Source organism: Sturnira hondurensis, unplaced genomic scaffold (genome assembly GCF_014824575.4).
Source record: "Sturnira hondurensis isolate 20B ecotype Veracruz unplaced genomic scaffold, ASM1482457v3 Scaffold0022908, whole genome shotgun sequence".
Taxonomy (NCBI): Eukaryota; Metazoa; Chordata; class Mammalia; order Chiroptera; family Phyllostomidae; genus Sturnira; species Sturnira hondurensis.
In genome coordinates, this window is record NW_028095539.1 from 3,716,553 (window position 1) to 3,736,420 (window position 19,868).

General features: G+C 55.6%; 2 protein-coding genes and 1 long non-coding RNA gene across 10 annotated transcripts in view; 2 read left to right on the forward strand and 1 right to left on the reverse strand.

The window, feature by feature from the left end:
- GARNL3 (GTPase activating Rap/RanGAP domain like 3) overlaps positions 1 to 1,099 on the forward strand; it is a 117,947-nt gene extending 116,848 nt beyond the window's left edge. For all 6 annotated transcript variants that reach the window (XM_037036524.1, XM_037036525.1, XM_037036526.1 and 3 more), the window contains one exon: positions 628 to 1,099. In XM_037036524.1, the coding sequence (XP_036892419.1) occupies positions 628 to 805 (178 nt within the window). In that variant the 3' untranslated portion in view covers positions 806 to 1,099. The remainder of the gene's footprint in view (positions 1 to 627) is intronic.
- A 60-nt stretch (positions 1,100 to 1,159) lies between these two features.
- Positions 1,160 to 3,725, reverse strand: LOC118980118 (uncharacterized). The gene is made up of 2 exons (XR_005065050.1): positions 3,367 to 3,725; positions 1,160 to 1,575 (listed from the first exon to the last, which is right to left on the reverse strand). It is a non-coding gene; the product is annotated as an uncharacterized LOC118980118 (long non-coding RNA).
- A 418-nt stretch (positions 3,726 to 4,143) lies between these two features.
- On the forward strand, positions 4,144 to 12,353 carry SLC2A8 (solute carrier family 2 member 8). Of its 3 annotated transcripts, none has more exons than XM_037036687.1 (10): positions 4,144 to 4,291; positions 4,386 to 4,548; positions 4,785 to 4,991; positions 6,279 to 6,378; positions 7,774 to 7,973; positions 8,648 to 8,791; positions 8,889 to 8,997; positions 9,775 to 9,948; positions 10,379 to 10,524; positions 11,744 to 12,353. In XM_037036687.1, exons 1-10 carry the CDS (start codon positions 4,236 to 4,238, stop codon positions 11,879 to 11,881), a joined length of 1,437 nt encoding a protein of 478 aa, XP_036892582.1. In that variant the 5' UTR covers positions 4,144 to 4,235; the 3' UTR covers positions 11,882 to 12,353. The 3 variants fall into 3 exon arrangements, with proteins under 3 accessions (XP_036892582.1, XP_036892584.1, XP_036892585.1); XM_037036689.1 differs by having other exon boundaries at positions 10,447 to 10,524; XM_037036690.1 differs by lacking the exon at positions 4,144 to 4,291 and having other exon boundaries at positions 4,453 to 4,548; positions 4,768 to 4,991.
- The last annotated feature ends 7,515 nt before the right edge of the window (positions 12,354 to 19,868 follow it).

A 19,868-nucleotide genomic window follows, 5' to 3' on the forward strand; every position in this document is an offset into this window, starting at 1 on the left:
GCACCCAGCACTCCGGCTGGGTTTTGGGGCCATAGAGGTGACCTTCAGGGGCTTCCCAGGCCCGGGGGGGGAAGACCAGCAAGGACATTCTAGGAAGCACAGCATTTTGGGGTGGCAGGTAGTGCAGCAGAATGCAGGGTGCCATCCGCCCCACACCTGGGCCGGCGGGGGCCTCAAACATCAGGAGGGTGGAAGGTCTGTTTTGGGGAGCAGATCAAGGAAGGCTTCTTTGAGGAGGTGGCACTGAGCTGAGCAAGAGACACAGACACACAGATGGGAGGAGGCTGGAGGGTCCGCAGGGCCTGTGGCGCCATGGAGACCACGGGTGGGTATGAGGTGAAGAGTGACTTCCCACGATGGGCACTTGAGAGAGGTAACTAATGCCTCGCGCACAGCTCCGATGTCACCACTGGCCTTTAACCCCCTCACCGATCCATGAGCTAGGGCTCTTGGACTGCAAGCCTCAAGCTCTGTCGGGGTGGAGGTGACCCCGGCAAGCCCCCACCGCTCCCCTAGTGGGTAGGCGAGACAGGCCTGGGAGCTCAGGTGAGCAGGACACCACCGCCAGGCAGCAGGCCCAGCCCAGGGCTGCTCCCAGCGATCCTTCTAGCGACTTTTCTCTCCTAGGATCACGTCGAGCTCCTTGGAAAGCCCCTCCACTGCCGAAGCCAATCCCGAGGGGCCTTGCCAGTCAGCAGGCTCCGACCAGGACCCTGGCGCAGACAGAGAAGGGAGCCCCATCTGGGGCAGCAGCCCCTTCCAGCTCACAGGCTCCTCGGACGAAGACGTTATTGACTTGAAGTGAGCAGAGCGAGAGTGGAGTTTGCCACCTTTAACTTTCTTACAGAGGTTTATACTTCTGAACCAGTGCTGACACCCTTTCTGAACCAAGTGCGGCTTTGAGCCTGTCCGCAGTCTATTGGACCAAACCTTCTGCACCCTCGTCCAGTCGGGGTCACTCTCTAGCGTCCAGTGCCACTCTCTCTCAACCTCTGTTTCTTTCTGTTCAGGAGCCATCCGTCCCCTTGTAATACAGGTGGTAGATTTCACTGAGGTTTTAGATTGAAACTTTGAATAAATAAAAAAATGTTCATTCTTACTTATGGCAGCCTTCTTTTATATTTCATATACCTAGATGAGAAAATTACTTTTATCACAGTTTTTTAGCATACAATGTGCTTCTTTTATAAAGGAAAGTCATTGCTTTTCAAATGTATTCTAAATAAGGTTTCTTCCTGCCCCCGTGGCCCCGTCACCGTTTCAGGCCCCTGCATTTGGAACCAGCTCCATTCCTGCCCATGGACTCTTGAGAAAAGCTCTTCCGTTAGGTCTCAGAAGCTCCTGTTTTCTTCCTCCTTGTGTCTCACGAAAAACAATAAGGTAAAGGAAGGAGCTTGTTAAGAGTCTAAAGATGGTTTCGTTGGGTTTTATGGTTACTCCGAAGTCATACAACCAGAGAACAGTTATCAACATCAGTCTCAGGTTCCTTCCTCTTGTTTGGGTCCGCTTTCCTCTTTCACGGGAACCAAACGATTATCCTTCCTCTTGTTATTTGTCTGTCTTTCACGGCTCCCTCTGCAAAGTAAGAAGAAAGTGTGGGTTTGGCCAAGTGCAACTGAAACAATAAAACGCCATCCTCTAGCCAGGACAGATCAAAGGAGGGATCTAGTTTCACTGACTGTAAAAACCTCCATGTATGAAGGAGGTGATTTACTTCGGCTTTAGTCTGATAATTCCATTTCATTATATCTCTTCTCAACTAGATTACCCATCACAAGATACTTAAAGCCTCCCCCGTTAAAGCGACTCTGAGTCCTTCTGCAGGTCTTCCTCGTAAGCACAGAGAGCTGTGTGTGACCTTGATCTGCCAGAAACCTGATCCTGCCTCCCCACTGGCCTTGCACAGTGCGGGGAGCTCCCCTCCCTGCCTGTCGCCCAAGTGGTTCGACATGATGTGAATTTAGGCTGAAGGCCGCCTGGCTCCCTTCAGCAGGAGGTGAGAGGCCAGAGTCAGGAAGTAAATTAGTCAGAAAGTAAAGAGTGCTTTGTAGGTGTGCCCAAGGGGGGCCTGTACAACCCATGTGCCTTCTCTTGGTCTTAGTGGTGCTCAGCTTCGCCGTTCTTCCTCTGTGTCCATTATGCCCTCTTCGCACACAGGGGGAATCACACACTCTACTACGTCCTGTACCTCGACCTCACCAAAAGTCTCGTGAGCTAGGTTTTGTTATTTTTTGCTTTTCAAATTAGGGCACAGGCTCAGAAGGGGGCAGTGGCTGGAACCTGCGAGGTCTCTGGCCCCAGAGCTGGGCTCTCCCTACTGTCCAGGCTGAGCCATGGTGTCCCTTGGGTCTGGCTGATGTTCTTCATGTCAAACTAATTTGTTACCTTTATGAGTTTGTATGTGTGTGTTTTTTTCCTGTCAACTTTTTCCCCTGAAGTTTCTTGCTTCTCAGCCTGGAATAGCAAAACCAAAAGCTTTTTAGACCATTTACAGCAAAGATTGGCAGCATCAGAGTCACCCCAAGATGTGACACAAGTCACAGGTCTGAGGAATAAATGCAGAAAAGATAAAAGGTGGTGCTCAGCTCATTAAGAGCTGCACTGGCAGCAGGATTTGCTTGCAGTGGTCACAAAGTGGACAGGGCGAGAGCGGGTTCGTAGGGGCCGGTGGCTCAGAGGGCTGGCTGGCGCTAGCTGGGCTCCCTGGAGCATCCTGGTTATGTAAGCATCTCTGCGTACGCCCTGGTGTTACAAAATAAACTGTCTCACTCAGCAGTTTACCCACAGTGTGCCGTGCATCCACTCTGCAAGCATCAAGGGCTATCTGGGCAAGGAGGTCATGTGCATTGGGGGCGGGAGCAAAGTAAACAGGTGATCACAGCTAAAGCTGTGATAAGAATGTGTAACTCCACCCCGAGCACGAGATGCCCGTAGAGCCCAGAGAAGTGGCCTGTCTTTAAAGGTGGTGCAGTCAGGTGACTGCCCTAGGGCAAGCAACTACCACCATCACATTGGCTAGCATTTGTGCTCGGAGTTTATGTACATTGCCCCTTCAAAAGCCTCCTGGAAGACAGGTACTGTGACCCCCACGTAGAGATGAGGAAACACAGGCCCCAAGAAAGATCAGAGGCTACAGTAAACTTCTTACTGGCAGCCCCACTTCTTTCCAGAATCAAACAGCACTCCACTGCAGGGGTCTGCACCCAGAGTGTCCATACAAATGGCGCGATTCTCCCAAACCCGACCTCATTTCATCCTTACTTCAGCAGTGACTCAGGTGGACACCTAGAGAGGTTGGCTGCCAACATCCGCAGGGGACCCAAAGCTGGGAGGTATTTGAATGAAAGTTCAAGAAGTCAGGATTACCTGTGAAGTGAGTAGAATTTAGGGAGCGTGGAGCTCACCACTTAAGCCTTGATCAGTCACACAAGAGACATGGGGAACTCCGGGTCCCCAGCACCTGGAGGACCTAGTCATCGTAGGCTCTGTAGCCGTCAACAATCTTAGGACTCCAAGTGATGACCTGCACGAAGGTAGGCTGCGTAGCGCAGGGGCTCGACTCCGCTCCTGGCCCCCCAGCAGCCAAGCTGGAGCAGCACCTGGGACAGGCTCTGCGTCTGAGAGGAGAGTGAGACACAGCAGTCATTCAGATAACACCAGCCCTGCGGCTCTCGGGGGGGCAATGAAGGACAAAGAGGAGGGGCCAGGCCTCTTCAACTCAGGCCCTAGAGGAGCGGTTAACACCGAGCAGGAACAGCAGACAGCCTACAGGACTGGCAGCCCCCCCAGAGTGGGGACAGGAAGTCCTGGGCGTGACCCGCATACTCCGCCTTCGTCCGGCTCCTAGCCCCATTGGTTGAAACCAGACTGAGGGGCGAATGCAATCCCTGCTCTCCGCCCTCATTGGCCCGCTCGGCCAAAGCCAGCTATTCGACCCGCCTATCCCGTACCACACTCCTATTGGATGATTTGCTCAAGGCTAGACACAAACTCCGCCCCTCCTGTACATTGGATAACTCTGCTCTAGGGGCGGTTCCAATACCTTACCCCAACTGTCTCTTTGCCTCCATTGGTCTGCTTTGATTTCGAGGGCGTATCTCAACACAACCCACCCCCAGAGCCTCCTAAAGACACGCATTGGCCGGCTCTGCCCGGAGAGGCTGGTGCGGACGTCAGTCGCGGGGCTCTTGGCAGTTCAGGCTTCAGAGCGGACCCGGCAAGCATTGGCCGCAGACATGACGCCTGAGGACCAGGTGGAGACCCAGCCTCTCCTGCGGCTGCCCGGTGGCAGGTGAGCGGGCTGGTGAGCCAGGACCCGAGACGTGGCCTCGCCCCTCTCCCGGCGCCCAGGCCGGCGCCGCTTACCGACCGCCTTATCTCCGCAGGGTTCCCCGCGGCCGCCGCGTCTTCCTCGCCTCCTTCGCCGCTGCCCTGGGCCCGCTCAGCTTCGGCTTCGCGCTGGGCTACAGCTCCCCTGCCATCCCGAGCCTGCGGCGCGCTGCGCCGCCGGCCCCACAGCTGGACAACGAAGCTGCTTCATGGTTCGGGGTGAGACCTCCGGCTGGAACACTACCCCTTTCACCCCGAAGACGGGCTCCGGGGCCCTCCACGCCCACCCCCCCTAGGACACGTGATGGGACTTCCCCCTGCCGGATGTCACCCTCTCCCCGACCACCAGCAATAGCCTTAGTCCCCTTCTCTCCGAGGCCACTGAGAGTGGGATGGTGGGCGAGGTTGCGCTGTGGTCCCCTAGCGCCCCCTCCTCAGCTGGCGATTGCCCCCAGGCCATCGTGACCCTGGGAGCCGCCGCTGGAGGCGTGCTGGGCGGCTGGCTGGTGGACCGTGCAGGGCGCAAGCTGAGCCTCCTGTTCTGCACCGTGCCTTTCGTGACCGGCTTTGCCGTCATCACCGCGGCGCAGGACCTATGGATGCTGCTGGGAGGCCGCCTCCTCACTGGCCTAGCCTGTGGCATTGCCTCGCTAGTGGCCCCGGTGAGTGGCCCCTAGCCTTAGGCCTTGGGACGGGGAGAAAAGGAGAGACCTTGGGGCACGGTTCTCCCTGGGCCTCCTGGGTGGCCCTTATCTGCTTTATCTCTCTTACGGGGCAATGGGCCTGGGAAAGAGCTGTTATTAGCCCGGTTTGCAGATGAAGTGAGTTTCAGAAAGGTGAAGTCCTTTGTCCAGGCTCAAGTAGGCAGTGATGAAGTGATTACCCAAGATTGTGCCACTTAACCCGCCTCCCCTTTGCCCAACAAATAAGGTGGCATTTATGGGTGGTCAGTGGAATCCTCACAGTATGGCTTGGATCGCCCTTGTCACCCCCTTTACTACAGTTTAACAAGAAATTCCTGTCCGGTTTGTCCTAGGGGCACAGGCTGCTCCAACCTGCCTCCCCCTTTCCCTGCCCACACACCAGTCCTCCCACTGCCTCCCCGCTTCTCTGCCAGTGCCTGGGCCAGCACTGGCCGAGCTGCACTTACCATCCCGGCTGACATCCCGGCTCCGCCACTTCCCGGGGCAGAGCACCTCCCCCGGCCTCCGTTCCTCCCACTGTACAGTAAGTGACAGGTTCACTCATGCAGTGGGCAAGGGATCAGAGAGACACGGCACATTAGCCCTGCCACGGCGTGTGAAGGCCGTGGACCCTGGCAGCTGGGGTGACTGGTGAACCCCTGCTGGCCATGGGCTTGGATGATCCACCACCCACAGCTTAGGCTGGTCGAGACTGACAGCAGCCACACGGGCCCTCCCTGGCTGTCCCCGTTCACCTGCATTTGTTGGGCAGCTGGGTTGGATTTTATGTTTGGGTTTTTACTGGGCAAAAACACACCAGAGTCATGAATGTAAGGCGTGGAGTAACCCAGAAGTGTGGGCGAGAACTTTCTGGCCCCTGAGCCCAGTCACTGGTAGCCACCGAAGCAAAGAGTTCCTGCATTAACTCCCAGAGCACCTCACCAGCATCCCAGGTGTCACCTGGAGCTGGTTAGAAAGGCAGAATCTAGGGCCGCACTCCAGACCTACTGCACCAGAATCTGCATTTTATCCAGGGGATCAATACCATTACATAAAAGTTTGTAAAGCTCTGTGCCCCCCACCCATCCACCCACACACAGCAGCCATACACACACACACAGAGGTGTGTGTATATACCGTAAATCCCCTTTAAATCCCTGCTGCAGATCACTTGGTGGGGCGCGGGGAGCTACAAGGAAGACCCTGACCTGGGGCTTATAATTAGGGGCCCACCAGGCCTGCAGCCCTCATCTTACTTGCTGACAGGTCTACATCTCCGAAATTGCCTACCCGGAGGTGCGGGGGCTGCTCGGCTCCTGTGTGCAGCTGATGGTCGTCACGGGCATCCTCCTGGCCTACCTGGCAGGTAGAGTTTTCACATGATCTCTTTTGATCCCTGTTAATGGCCGCTTTACAAATACGTAGAGACTGAAGTACAGAGAGGTCACAGGACTTGCCCAGGGTCCCACAGCCAGTGCCCAAGTTGCTAGGTTCCCCAATCCCCTCCCTGAGACCCTGGAACGGGTGGGCTTCTGAAGAGCTGAAGAAGGCGATGTCCTCATCCTCCGAGGCAGGAGCCCATCCCGGATGGCCTGGGGAGGGTCAGCACTGTGCTGGGCAGCAACAGTCCAACGACTCCCGGCGCAGGGTGGGCACCCCTGAAATCTTCAGCCCAGGAGCTCAGAGGTCCCAAGCCTGCCTCGTTCAGAAATATCAGAACTGGATTGGTGGCACGAAGGAGGTGGGTTCCAGGGGACCCGAGGTCAGAGCTGGGGCCCGTAGTGGAGACAGCCCTGTTTCCACCAGACCTGGGGTAGAAAGAGGCCAGGCTCCGCATCTGACAGCCCCACGCCAATAGAGGGCGTCTGCCCCTTCCTGGCTGGATGGCCTTGGCCTACTCACACAGCTCCTGGGAACCTCAGTTTCCCTGTCTGTAAGTGGGGGTAACCCACCTCGTCCAAGGCTTCTGAGGGTTTAAACTCAGTGCCATGTGAAAAGCGTCTGGTGGCACACCCTGAACGAGGCTTTTCCAGGGGTGGCCTGAGAACCACAGGGAGGGCTGGGGGCTGGCAGGCCTGATAGGTGTGGCAAGGCCTGGGCCTTGGGCCACAGGGGTCTTTAAATTGGTCAATGGGCAGGTCCGTGGTCTTTCATTTTCACCCGCTTACTGTCCTGACTCTAACTCAGAGTCCTGCCCGTAGTCTGGCTGCCGTGGGGGCCCAGCATGTACCAAAGTCCTGCCATGTACAGATGTTGGCATTTGGGACAGACTCATGGATGTCGAGACACCCATGAAATTATCTCCACTTCATCATAATGTGCCCTTGCATTGACCAGTTCCTGTGACCTATGATCCTCTGGCGTTCAGAGAAAAGTCCCCCCGCCCCGTGCCCCTTCCTGTCCGGGGCACCAGCCTTGCTTGCCTCTGGTGCCCTTCGGGGGTCGGCATGAGGACTGGATGGGGACCACGCATGTTGATTTTCCCGCCCTGAAATGACACGTGTGGTGCCAAGTCATACCCATCCTTGCACAGCAAGCTCCTCGTTCTTTGTATAACGGCTCCGTAATTGTTCACTGAGCAGACGCAGCCTAACGATGTACCCACCATCGTTTCTTCAGTCAACAACAATAGTGACAATATTAGTAACCAACTCCAGGGAGCCATGTAGAGGTGGTGAGGCCCCCACCCTTGAGGCTGAGTCCTTGCGGCTGGTGAGGGGCTGGCTCACGGGGGTTCGAACATCTGATCCTCCGTGTCCAGGCTGGGTCCTGGACTGGCGCTGGCTGGCCGTGCTGGGCTGCGTGCCCCCCTCCTTCATGCTGCTACTCATGTGCTGCATGCCTGAGACCCCGCGCTTCCTGCTGACTCGGCACCAGCGCCAGGAAGCCATGGCCGCTGCGCAGTTCCTGTGGGGCTCCGAACAGGGCTGGGAAGAGCCCTCTGCTGGGGCGGAGCACCAGGTGAGGGGCTGGGAGGCGGAGCTGCTGGGAGGGGTCAGTGTGGCGTCACCCCTTGGCAGCCAGGGAGGCCACACAGCCAGTTCCCGAGGATGTACACACACGCGCAGGCAGGGGGACCATGTTGTCCCTGGTGCCGGCAAGCGAAGGCCTGCTTGAGCCCCACTGCCCGGCGGGGCCGTGGCCTAGCGGGTCACCGGGAAAGCCTGGCCTTCAACCTTACTGAAAAGAAAGCCCAGGCCGGGTCCAGGGACACGCGGGCAGAGTCGAGGACTCGGATTTGTACCTGGGGGTTATGTAGCAGGGGATGAGGTGGAGTCTGTGCCACATACCTGTGGCGTGACTTTCCCATTGTTAAGCCTTGGTTTCTCCATGTGACACAGGAGTCCCAGCACATGCCTAGTGGTGGTGATGGAGGAGAGGCTTTGTTGGGCCGGGGGATTCTGGACCCCTGGCTCTCTGCCCACGTGCTCTCATGGTGGCTCCCCTAGCAAATCAGTAAGGGGTGTGCGGGCATGAGGATCTTCTCACCCTTACAAACGGGGAGCTGAAGTGGTGCAGAGGCCCAGAGGGGCCGCAACAAGAAGCTGAGGCTCACGCCTCCGCCGGGCCTCGGGGTGATGGGCCCAAAGCCAGGGGGCCCTCGGGAGCGCTAATGCCTCATTTCTGTCGAGCAGGGCTTCCACCTGGCCCAGCTGAGGCATCCCGGCGTCTACAAGCCCTTCGTCATTGGTGTCTCACTGATGGTCTTCCAGCAGCTGTCAGGGATAAACGCTGTCATGTTCTACGCAAAGACCATCTTTGAGGAGGCCAAGTTAAGGGTAAAGAGGCCTTGCCCAACTCACCTTGTCTGGGTGTCATTAGGGTGTGGCTGAGTCCCCAGGCCTTTGCAAGACCCACCTCTGCCCTCCTCCCCAGGACAGCAGCCTGGCCTCCGTGGTCGTGGGCGTCATCCAGGTGCTATTCACCGCCATGGCGGCTGGCATCATGGACAGAGCCGGGCGGAGGCTGCTCCTGGCCTTGTCAGGTGAGGCCAAGGGCTGGGCTCAGCTCCTGCAGGGGTGTGGCCCAGGCCAGGCTCCCCAGTGCAGGCTGGAGGGTCTTTACTGAGACCACTGCATGGTGCGAGGAGGAGGGTCGCATCCCTGAGAACCAGAAGGAGATTTAACGGGAGCACGCACTCGGGGGTGCTCTCTGCAGACCAGGCCTGTGCATATGGTGTCCCTGCGTCGCACCTGAACCTTTATGGTGTCCCTGCGTCGCACCTGAACCTTTGCGAGGAACCCACAAAGAAAGTGCCACCAGGGCCCCAGTTCACGAAGAGGAAACTGAGGACCCTGGAGGGGAAGTGGCTTGGAAGCTTGTGGTCTTTGGGGGCAAGTGACTTTACCTCTCTGAACCTCAGTTTCCCCTGTGAGATGGGGGTACTGGTGGCCCATGGTGAAGAGCAGGGGATGGTCCACGTGCACCCTTGCGCACGTGCTGACGCCCACAGCACCCTGTTGGGTGAGGCCGTTGGGGCAGGCGGGGCCCAACAGTGTGCTGCCTCTCTCACAGCTCCCGCCCCTCGGGCTGGGGGGCCCAGCTTCAGGGAGCTTGTTGGAGCTCGTTGAGGTGTGAGGTCCAAGCCAGGGCTGGTCTGGGGTGAGTGCTGCCCAGCCAGGACTCCCGGGGGCCGCTCACAGCCCCTCTCAGAGGTGTCAAGACCAACCTCCAGCAGTGGCCACACTGGGTGGAGACCCCTGCTGCAGGAGCCGCCTCCCCCAGGGCCTGCCCACCCCCAACTCCCCCCCACTGCCCGCAGGTGTGGTCATGGTGGTCAGCAGCAGTGCCTTTGGCGCCTACTTCAAGCTGACCCAGGGTGGCCCCAGCAACTCCTCACACATGGACCTCCTGGCGCCCGTCTCCATGGAGCCGGCCGACGCCAGCTCGGGGCTGGCCTGGTTGGCAGTGGGCAGCATGTGCCTCTTCATTGCTGGTGAGACGGGCCGGTGGGGAAGTTGGGTGGGGACCGATGGGGGCACCCTGTCACTGCCGGGTTCCTATGGCTTCCCGCAAGTCCAGGCCTACCTGGCCCCGCCTGTCCAGGGCCCCCAACGCTGCATTTGTAGCTCTGACCATGTGCTCGGCATGAGCGGAGCCCTTCTCTGCCCTCTCACTTCATGCCCACGTCAGTGTGCTGAGTAGGCCCCTTGGGGTCCCATTCTACAGAGAAGGGGCCCGAGTGTAAGAAGCAAGAGCACAGCCTGAGACCTCAGAGCAGGAGGGCTCAGAGCTGCTGGGCCCAGGCCGGGACCCAGAACCCCTGGGCCCACACCAGGCAGCCCAGTGAGGCGCCAACCCCGCGCTTTGCCGCCAGCAGACAAGCCCAGCCCCTGGGGGTTCTAACACCTGTTGTGCTCCCACAGGCTTTGCTGTGGGCTGGGGGCCCATCCCCTGGCTCCTCATGTCTGAGATCTTCCCTCTTCACGTCAAGGGTGTGGCCACGGGCGTCTGCGTCCTCACCAACTGGCTCATGGCCTTCCTGGTGACAAAAGAGTTCAGCAGCCTCATGGTGAGTATGGGCACTGGTGGCCGCCCTCCACGGTCAGCAGCGAGCACATGTTAGAATTGCTCTCGGTACAGAAGATTCAGGAACCACGGCCTCATGTACGGGCTGGGCCCCACCTGGGCACTCTGGCTGTCTTGGTCAGCGGTGAGGGGGAGACAGATGGACCAGGGCAGGGAGGGACCCTTCGGGCCATCTCGGTGGAAGACAACAGGAGGGCCCTCCCCACTGGACACCAGGCACACAGGTCGAGAAATGGGGCTTTGGAGTGGGCCGGTCTGGGCTCGAACCCTGACTTAGCCATTCCCCTGCTGCTTACCTTCTCTGAATCAGCTTCCTTGGCTGAAAATGGGAGGGACTGAGGCACCCTCCTCTTGGGGGTGATGGGAACATCAGTCCAGTTGGACATCTTGCTGCCTTCTCATGGATGGGCTGACACAGACATGGTTCCTGCCTAAGGGGCTTCTCAGCCCCTCGGCGGGTGGGGTGCTGGTCAGTAGTCATTCATTCCCCCAGGGCTCCTGGTACATGCCACACCCAGACACGTTCCAGAGACAGCCAGGATGAGATGGCCATGGTCCCCTTTATGACAAAGGCTGGGGTAGCTGTGGACAGTGGTGGGAGAATGGACCAGCTAGAGGCCAGGCCGGGCTGGAGAAGCAGGCCCCGGGAGGCATGGATGCCCAGGGCTGGCCTGGAGTCCACCAGGAGCTCAGGCCCATTCAGGAAGCTGTCCTAGGGAAGGAGAGCTGAGAACGGAGGTGCCTGTGGTTCTGGGGCTTGGGAGGTCTCTGGGGCTGGGGTGGAGGGTGGGAACTGCTTGCTCCTCCCTCCATGCCTGCGGGCCCTGCACGTCCGTGTGTGCTCACACCGCCCCGTCTCTACCTGCTGTTAGCTCACCCATTCCCTCTGGTTCCGGTTCCGAGACTGAGAGACTTCTCTGTGGGCCGGGACCTTGAGGGCAGGGCCAAAGCTAAGTGCAGAGGGTAGGTCTGCGGGCTCTGGAGTCAGAGCCCAGGCATGTGGGCCCAGCTGTCTCTTGGTGATGCGTCTGACCTGGGAGCAGTCATCACAGTGAGCTTCAGTCTCCCCAGCATACAACATCCACACTTTGGCCAGCGCTCAGCCCTGAGACTGGGCGGGGCAGGCCGGGGCCCTGGCTGGGGATCACGTGAAGGCCTCTAACCTTCAGCCAGGGTCACCCGTGGCTTCCCTCTCTCTGCAGGAGGTGCTCAGGCCCTACGGTGCTTTCTGGCTCGCCTCTGCCTTCTGCATCCTCAGTGTCCTTTTCACTTTGTCCTGTGTCCCTGAGACCAAAGGAAAGACTTTGGAGCAAATCACAGCCCATTTCGAGGGGCGATGACAGCCCCTTCCCAGGAATGGCTGCCCCTCCTAGCTGGTCCACTTTGAACTTCGAAGGGAACAGGGCCTGCCTGTGACCTTGAGCTGGGCCCCTGCCAGAGCCCAGAGCCCCTGCCTGCCCGCAGGGAGCCAGGATCCAGGACCAGAGCACCTCGCAGCCTCGTCCTCCAGATCCCTCCGTCCTGCCCAGGTCTCTCCAGCCCTGTGAGCCATGGGCAGGAGGTTCCCAGTCCCTGGGTCAGTTCTTGCCGCTGCTCTGAGACTGGGGAGGAGGAGACATCTCAGAGGGTCTTGGCTGCCCTGTGGCCAGACCTGCAAGTGCCGTCGCTGTCATGACACAAAAGTGACAGTGATAGAGGGAACTCCTCTGGAGGAGGTGCCTTTGCAGGCTGGGTGGTGGCCCATGGTCTCCTCACCGGGCTGCTTTACCAGGAAGGAACTACGTTTGCCAAATAAACATTTGACTCAGAAAATCAGGTCATGGCCTCTCTATGAGCCACAGTTTGAGAAGGGCATTTTCCTGTCCTTTCCACAAACCATCCTTGCCAAGAACACTTACAGGCTTACTTCCCATTCCATAAGCTGTTTTATTCACTCCCCAGGCTGTGCAGCCCCGAGTGCGCCCACCTTGGCGTCTTCTGTTGGTTCTCATGGGGCTGGAGGGCGGGCCCGTGGTCCAGGGCAGAGCAGGACCCCAGGGTTAGTTTCCAGAAGCTCCTGCAGGACGGCTCTCAGCTTTAGCAAGATCCAAATTCCTGGGAGCCTTCCAGAAGCGAGGCTGCCTCCCCCGTATGGATAACTGCCCACCTACGTCATTGTTGGTGCTGCACGGTGGGCCCTTGACGAGGCTGGGAACCACACTGGTGTTGGCTGGAATGTGCCGCAAACGCCGATCAGCATAGGGGTGTGGCTCGGGGCTCCGGACATCCATGCTGGTTTTCTGTCCACTTGATGGTGCACCAGCTATAGCAAGAGCGCTGCACGCGCAGGCATCTCACCTGCAGGTCTGCAGGGGCTGCTTCCGGCAGCTGGAAGCTCTCCTACAGGTGCGGCACATGGGGACTGTTCCGTCCCCCTGACAGATGTGTCCTTTATCTTTGTGAAGTGGCCTTTCTCCCTGGCGGCAGCCCTGGTTCCGAGCTCCTCTCTGTCCGGTATCAGTGTAACTGCTGCTGCTTTCTTTTGGCTGGAGTTTCGTGAGTCATTTTTTTCGCAGCATCCTTACTTTTCTTTTGGATGGGGTGCTGTTGGCTTTCTCTGAGGATTAATACTTTCACCTTATTTTTTAAATTTTATGGATTATAGTATTACAGTTGTCCCAGTTTTCCCCCTCTGCCCCCCTCCACCCAGCACCTCCCACTCCCTCCAGCAATCCCCCTCCTTTGTTCAGCCCATGGGTCATGCAGATAGGTTCTGTGGCTGCTCCAGTTCCTGTACTCGCTCTTAACATCGCCCTGCCTATTCTGTAACTACCTAATTGCGCTCCTTAATCCCTTCACCTTCCCCCATTCCCCCAGGCACCCCTCCCCACTGACCTGCAGCCCAGTGTTCCCCGTATCTGTGACTCTGTTTCTGTTCTGCTCGTTGGCTTAGGTTGTTCTTTAGATTTAGTTGTTGATAGTTATGTATTTATTACAATTTTAATGTTCATAGTTTTGATCATCTTTTTCTTAAATATGTCCCCTTAACATTTCATGTAATAATGGTCTACGATGATGAACTCCTTTAGCTTTACCTTCTCTGGGAAGCACTTAATTTGCCCTTCCATTCTAAGTGGCAGCTTTGCTGGGTAGAGTCATCTAGGTTGTAGGTCTTTGCTTTTTATCACTTTGAATATTTCTTGCCAGTCCCTTCTAGCCTGCAAAGTTTTGTGGTTTGTTGTTTTGTTTTTTTTTTGAGAAATCAGCTGATAGGAACTCCTTTGTAGGTAATTATTTGCTTTTCTCTTTCTGCTTTTAAGAGTCTCTCTTTACCTAACCTTTGGCATTTTAATCATGATGTGTCTCGGAGTGGGCCTCTTTGCATCCATCTTGTTTGGGACTCTGTGCTTCCTGGACTTGCATGTCCGTTTCCTTCACCAAATTAGAGTAGTTTTCTTTCATTATTTTTTCAAGTAGATTTCCAGTTTCTTGCTCTTTCTCTTCTCCCTCTGGCAGCCCTCGGATGCAAATGTTGGAACGTCTGAGGTTGTCCCAGAGGCTGTCTATGCTGTCCTCTATTTTTTGGATTCTTGTTTGTTTGTTTCTTTTTGTTCTGGTTGCTTGTTTTTTGCTTCCTTGTGTTATAAATCACTGATTTGCTTCTCGGCTTCACCCACTCTGCTGTTGTTTCCCTGTAAACTGTTCTTTATTTCACTTGGTGAATCCTGCATTTCTGACTGGGTCTTTTTTATGCTGCTGAGTCCTCACTAAGCTCCTTGAGCATCCTTACAAGTAAAGTTTTCAACTCTGCATCTGACAGGTTGCTTATCTTCATTTCATTTAGGTCTTTGTCTGGAGTTTCGATCTGTTGTTTCATTTGGGCCATGTCTGTCTCCTCATTTTGGCAGCCTCCCTGTGTTTGTTTCTGTGTATTAGATAGGGCTGCTCTGACTCCCTGGCTTGGTAGTGTGGCCTAATGTAGTAGGCGTCCTGTAGGGTCCAGTGGCCCAGCCTCCCCTATCACCCAATCTGGGTTCTCAAAGTGGGCCCTTCATGTGGGTTAATTACTCCCTCCTCTTGTAGTTGGGTCTTGGTTGCTGTTGGCAGATCAATGGGAGGATTCACCCAGGCCAGTCCGCTGCAAGGATTGGCTATGACCACTGACCACCAACCTCCACCCTCCATGGAGGATCAGCTGTGCAGGGGCAGGGTGGTGGTGCTCTGATGTGGCCTATAGATGGCCACTGGGTGTGCAGGCTTTGAGATTTCCTAGATGGTGTAGGTCAAGGTCAGCCCCCACCTTTGTTTTGCCCACATCCACCCTGCCTGAGCTACAAAGCAATCTGAGTTGGCTGCTACTTTAGCTGTGCTTGGAGATTCCCAGGTGAAGCCAAGTTGTGAATCTAGGCTGGTTGCTGATAGTGCCAGGCTAGGGCCACTTAGCAAGAGGTAGAGGCGCTGGGGGCTCACTGAGGTCAGCTGTTGCTTGTTTGAGAGGATTTAGGAAGCATGAGCCAAGGCCAGCCATTCATATGGAAAAGTCTCTGCTAATAGCTTGGGGTGGGACAGGGTCTATGAGGAATCTCCTGGGCAGGGCAAACAGTGTTAGCCAGGGTGATGGAGTCTCAGATATGGCACCCGCCTGCTGGTTCTGTGGCTCTGCCTGTCTTTCTGTCTGGGAGAAAGCTGTCCCCCAGCTCTTGTCTCGATGCCAGACACTTCAGTTCCTCCCTGTGTGCCACTGGTGCCTTTCAAGCTGCTACCCCGGTGCTGGAGCTCAGAGGGAGTGAGTCTAAGCTAATCAATGTGTGGGTTCTATAAGAGGAACTGCTTGGGACTCCAGGAGTTTCTTCCACGGACTCAATCCCTCCTGGTTTTTGCAGCCAGAAGTTTTGGAGACTTGCCTCCTGGTACTAGGACTCTGGGCTGGGGCTGGGAGCCCTCACTCCCGAGATATCCCTCCTGTATTTTTATCCACCACACATGGATGTGGGACCAGCCTGGATGGATTCTTTAAATCTGTAGTTTCAGACTTTCATTCAACTCGATTTCTGATGGTTCTGAGTGATGGTTGTTCTATATTTAGGTTGTAATTTCAGTGTGGTTGTGCAAGGAGGCAGGCTGTGTCTGCCTGTGCTGCCATCTGGACAGGAAGTCCTAGACTCAGTACTTTCACTCTAAAAATGAGCTTCATTAAGGCATATTTATGTATTATCAAATTCAACAATTGTTGGTATAAAATTTGATGGCTTCGGTCAAACGTACACAGCTGTGACCTGCCACCACAATCAAGACAGGACATTTTCACCACCTCAAAATGTCCCCTCAGGTGCCTTTTCAGCCAGTGGCCTCCCTGCAGCTATGACGGTGGCACCCGCACATGTGTTCTGTCCCTGTAGTTTTGCGTTTTCCAGACTTTCACCAAAATGGAATCATGCAGCCTGCAGCCCTTGGAGTCTGGCCTGTAGCCCGGGAGAGGGATCAAGACTCCCGTGCGGCGTGGGTCAGTCTCCTCCTGCTTGCTGTGGGCGGCAGGCAGGGCACTGGACGCGCGGGTGCGTTCCCGCTTCTGACTGCGGTGAGTGAAGCTGCCGTAAGCATTTGCAGACAGGTTCTGTGTGGAGTGGAACTTCTGCGTCACGTGTTAAGTTTATGTTTAACTATTTTAAGGAGCAAACTCTTCCAACCTGGCTGCACCGTTTGGCAAGCCCACCAGCAGGGCACGGGAGTTCCTCCTCCGCCACGCCCCCAGCAACCACTCACACTCGATGTTACAAATAGAGCTTTTTGCTTCGTTAGCTTTTGAAAGTTGTCTTCTACTCTCTTATTTCCTCCAGAATCACTTAATGAGGTTGCTTGTTGGGTCCTTCTCTTTTATGCCACTGGCTTACCTCAAATATATGGTGAGCTTCGGTCATCCACATTTAGGAATAAAGGATTATGGGATGCAGCTGGTGTGCCCCACACACACACTTGTTCTTGGTTCTCTTGTGGATTTGTTGCCTTAGGTACATCTTTCCTTTCACTCAGCGGTTGGAGGAAGAGAAGAGGCGGTAAATGTGTAAGTTCAGTCCACCAGCTTGAAATGTAGGCACCCTTCACTTTTTTAATGATGGTGCGTCTGTTAGCCACGGGATGTGGCTAACAGTAGGTGCTCAAATAGTTGTCGAATTTGTGACTGTATTGGAGCTTAAATCAGCCTCACATTGCTCCCCGTTCAGGTCGTTTCTGGTTCTCTGCTCACAGGCACGTCTGCTGTTACGTAGACACCAGGTTAGAGGCGGAAGTGGAAGACGGAGAGGAAAGAGAGCAGGGAAGACAGATGGGAGAGAGGCGAGGTGAGAGAGCTGGTGGAGAGAGGAGAGAATAAATGAGAGGCGTGATGAGACAGCTGCCAGAGATGAGGTGGGAAATAGCGATGGCGGTGACGGGGGGAGCGGGAGGTGGCGGGGGTGATGGGAGTACAGATAAAGACAGACGGTTTGGGGAATGACTTGTGTCCCCCTGACAGAGAGATTTGAAGTTCTCACCCCCAGTACCTTCAAACGTGACTATACAGAGACGGGGCCTTTAAAGAGGTAATCGAGGCAGAAATGAGGTCGTGAAGGTGGGTCCTAATCCAACATGGCCAGTGTCCTTATAAGAAGCGGGGATTGGGACCCAGACACAGAGGGAAGACCATGTGAAGACAAGGCGAAGATGGCCGTTCGCACGACCAGGAGAGAGCCCTCAGAAGAAACCAAACCCGCCAGCACCTTGCTCTTGGACTCCCAACCTCCAGGACTGTGAGGACACACATTTCTGTTGCTGGAGCCACTCAGTTCATGGTCTGTTACATTAGCCCTAAAAAACTGTCACAGGTGTGGTGATAAGGGAGATGGAGGAGATGATGGAGTGGGGGGACAGACCTTGCCCAGGTGACCAGAAATCTCGTAGGATTAAATCTTAGAGGTGTAATTGCTGTTCAAGGAGCTGTGTGTCATGAAAGCTCTCGTTCCATCCTGTCAGCCGGCCGCCAGAATGTGATGCCCCGGCTGTGTCTGAGAGGGGCCCTCCCCACTGTCCCAGAATCCGTTCTCCATGAGTCAGCACCAAAGACCGGGCACAGGGTCTTCAGACAGGTTCGGGCACACAGTAGGTGTCTTATGACAGACAGCCTTGGCACCTGCACAGATCACATCCCCATTCAGCTCTGCATGACCAGCCACCCACTGAGCCACCTTGCAGAAGGCTGGTCTTTGTACTGGATTGCTTCTCAGGGAGCTTCAGGCAGAGGCTGCTTCCAGCTCCTGCTTCTGCAAATGGGAGCTGGCAAAGGACCAGAGGAAGGCAGGGGGATGGGTCACCTCCCCACCCCAGGCTGCAGGGGAGATGATTAAACTTGTGGGCAAGGAAAACTTCATGTGGCTTCAACCCTACCTTGGCCTCCTTCCTCTGTAATCCAGGGGCCAGGAGTGGTGGCAGGTTGGTGAGCAGGCACCAGTGGACTTGGTTTAAATTCTGGTTGTACTACTCACTGTTTATGTGACCTGGACAAGTCGCTTAACCTCTCCAGGTCTCAGTTAATTCATCAGTGAAATGGGCATAATGATGCTATCCTCCTCATAGGATTGTTGTGAGGATGGAAGGAGAGAATTGTGAAAAGCACTGAGATCTGAGGCTGTCACAGAACAAGTGTTCAATTGATGTTAGCTGGTGGAGGTAAGACTGTGGTGCGGACGGGGAGCTGCGGGTACCAGGCTGGTGTGAGGTCCAAGATGTGCCTCTGAAAGGGACATCTGAAATCTTCACCCATTTTTCTCTTACCCTGCTCCCCTAGCTATTCCCACCAATGCCACCTTCTGATTGCTACCAGCACCCACTTACAGGCACCAACAACTGCAGACACACATGCCCTTCAGAGGTCCCCTTAGACCTTCCCTCAGGGCCTTCCCATCAGAGCACAGGATGCTCAGTGACCAAGAATCAGCCCCAGCTGGCAGCCCTGTGTTTGCCCCAGGAGCCTAGCCCACCACTAACAGACACAGGACCACGGAGAAGAGGGATAGGATAGGACATTCCCAGAAGACAGGTGCGGCAGAAGCTGTGATTTACCCAGGCCACAGAAGAGGAAAACAGGGTAGAAGTATGCACTGTCCACCAATACTCACTCCATCTTCCACCGCCACCCCCAAAAACGTCCAGAATCCTGGCTTCTGCAAACCTGAGACAAGGACCATCTCCTAATGCCACTCAGTGGCCACGGGTGGAATTGCATCAGCTGAAGCGTGAAACACCCTGCTACCTCCCAGTGGCCACGGTAGGATCACAATATTAAGGCAGGAAACCCTCTGCTACTGCCTAGTGGCCAGCCTGGGGTTAGCACCTGTCGGGCCTGTGGGTGGGAGCAGAACCGCACTAGCTGGAAGGGGCCAAAAGTTAAAGAATGCAGGCAGCCTTTGGAAGCTGGAAGAGGCAAGGAAACACATTATCTCCCCTAGAGCCCCTGGAAGGAATAGGACCCAGCCAACACCTTGATTTTAGCCCCATGAGATCTGTCAGAAGCCCAAAGTAGAGAAGGACTTATCTCAAAGGGATCTACGGTGTGACTTGCCTAATGGAGTTAACCCCAGTAAGATTCACTGGGGACCCACAAAGAGAATTATATTGGCAAAAACGCTACCAGCGGTGACCGAAGGGAACAGAGACAGTACAACATGAAAAGAGACCTTAGGACCCCCAAACTCATTTCTGCTACCCAGGTGACTGCATTCCTGTCTTCTTATCATCAAAAGGCCTCTAAAACTGAATTGGTTATCCAAAAAACTGCTTGGGTAGTGAAGAATTTTTATTAATGCCCTGAGGAAACACACTGAAATATCCCCTAGCACAGCAGGGAAGCCCCCAAGGGACAGAATGTTCCAGCATCTCCTCTCCCAATACTGCTGACCACACACTCTCAAAGTGAATTTCTGCCCTTGAAATTACCGAGGACCTTCCCTCCCGTTGATAGATAGTATACTTTGAGAATTCCAGGCCACCAACCACGGTAGCCTGTCACACTGAGGGAGCCCTCATTTCCTTTATGCTTCCCAAACGCTCAGTAGGACTCAAGAGGAGCGTGACGGTGGCTGCGGTTGGGTCTCTGCTGAAGTTCCCGGAAAGAGAAGACCCTTGCCAACCGCTGCTGTGTAATCAGGGGCCCAGAACCATTGTAGGCCTGTGCCGGCGCTAAAACTACCACTCCCAGGATCCTTCGCGCCAATTTGCTTCCCTTTGCAGAGGCTGCAGCCATGGGATCCCGGTGGTCTAGAAAAGCATGTGCAGTATAGGAAGTAGACTGGGAGAGAGCACTGGCGGAAGCTGTCT

Excerpts from the sequence above, each read along its gene's own strand:
- SLC2A8 (XM_037036687.1), top strand. The coding sequence starts at position 4,236 with ATGACGCCTGAGGACCAGGTGGAGACCCAGCCTCTCCTGCGGCTGCCC. Across the intron at positions 4,992-6,278 it reads TTGCCTCGCTAGTGGCCCCG|GTCTACATCTCCGAAATTGC; the intron begins GTGAGTGGCCCC and ends ACTTGCTGACAG. Across the intron at positions 9,949-10,378 it reads CATGTGCCTCTTCATTGCTG|GCTTTGCTGTGGGCTGGGGG; the intron begins GTGAGACGGGCC and ends GTGCTCCCACAG.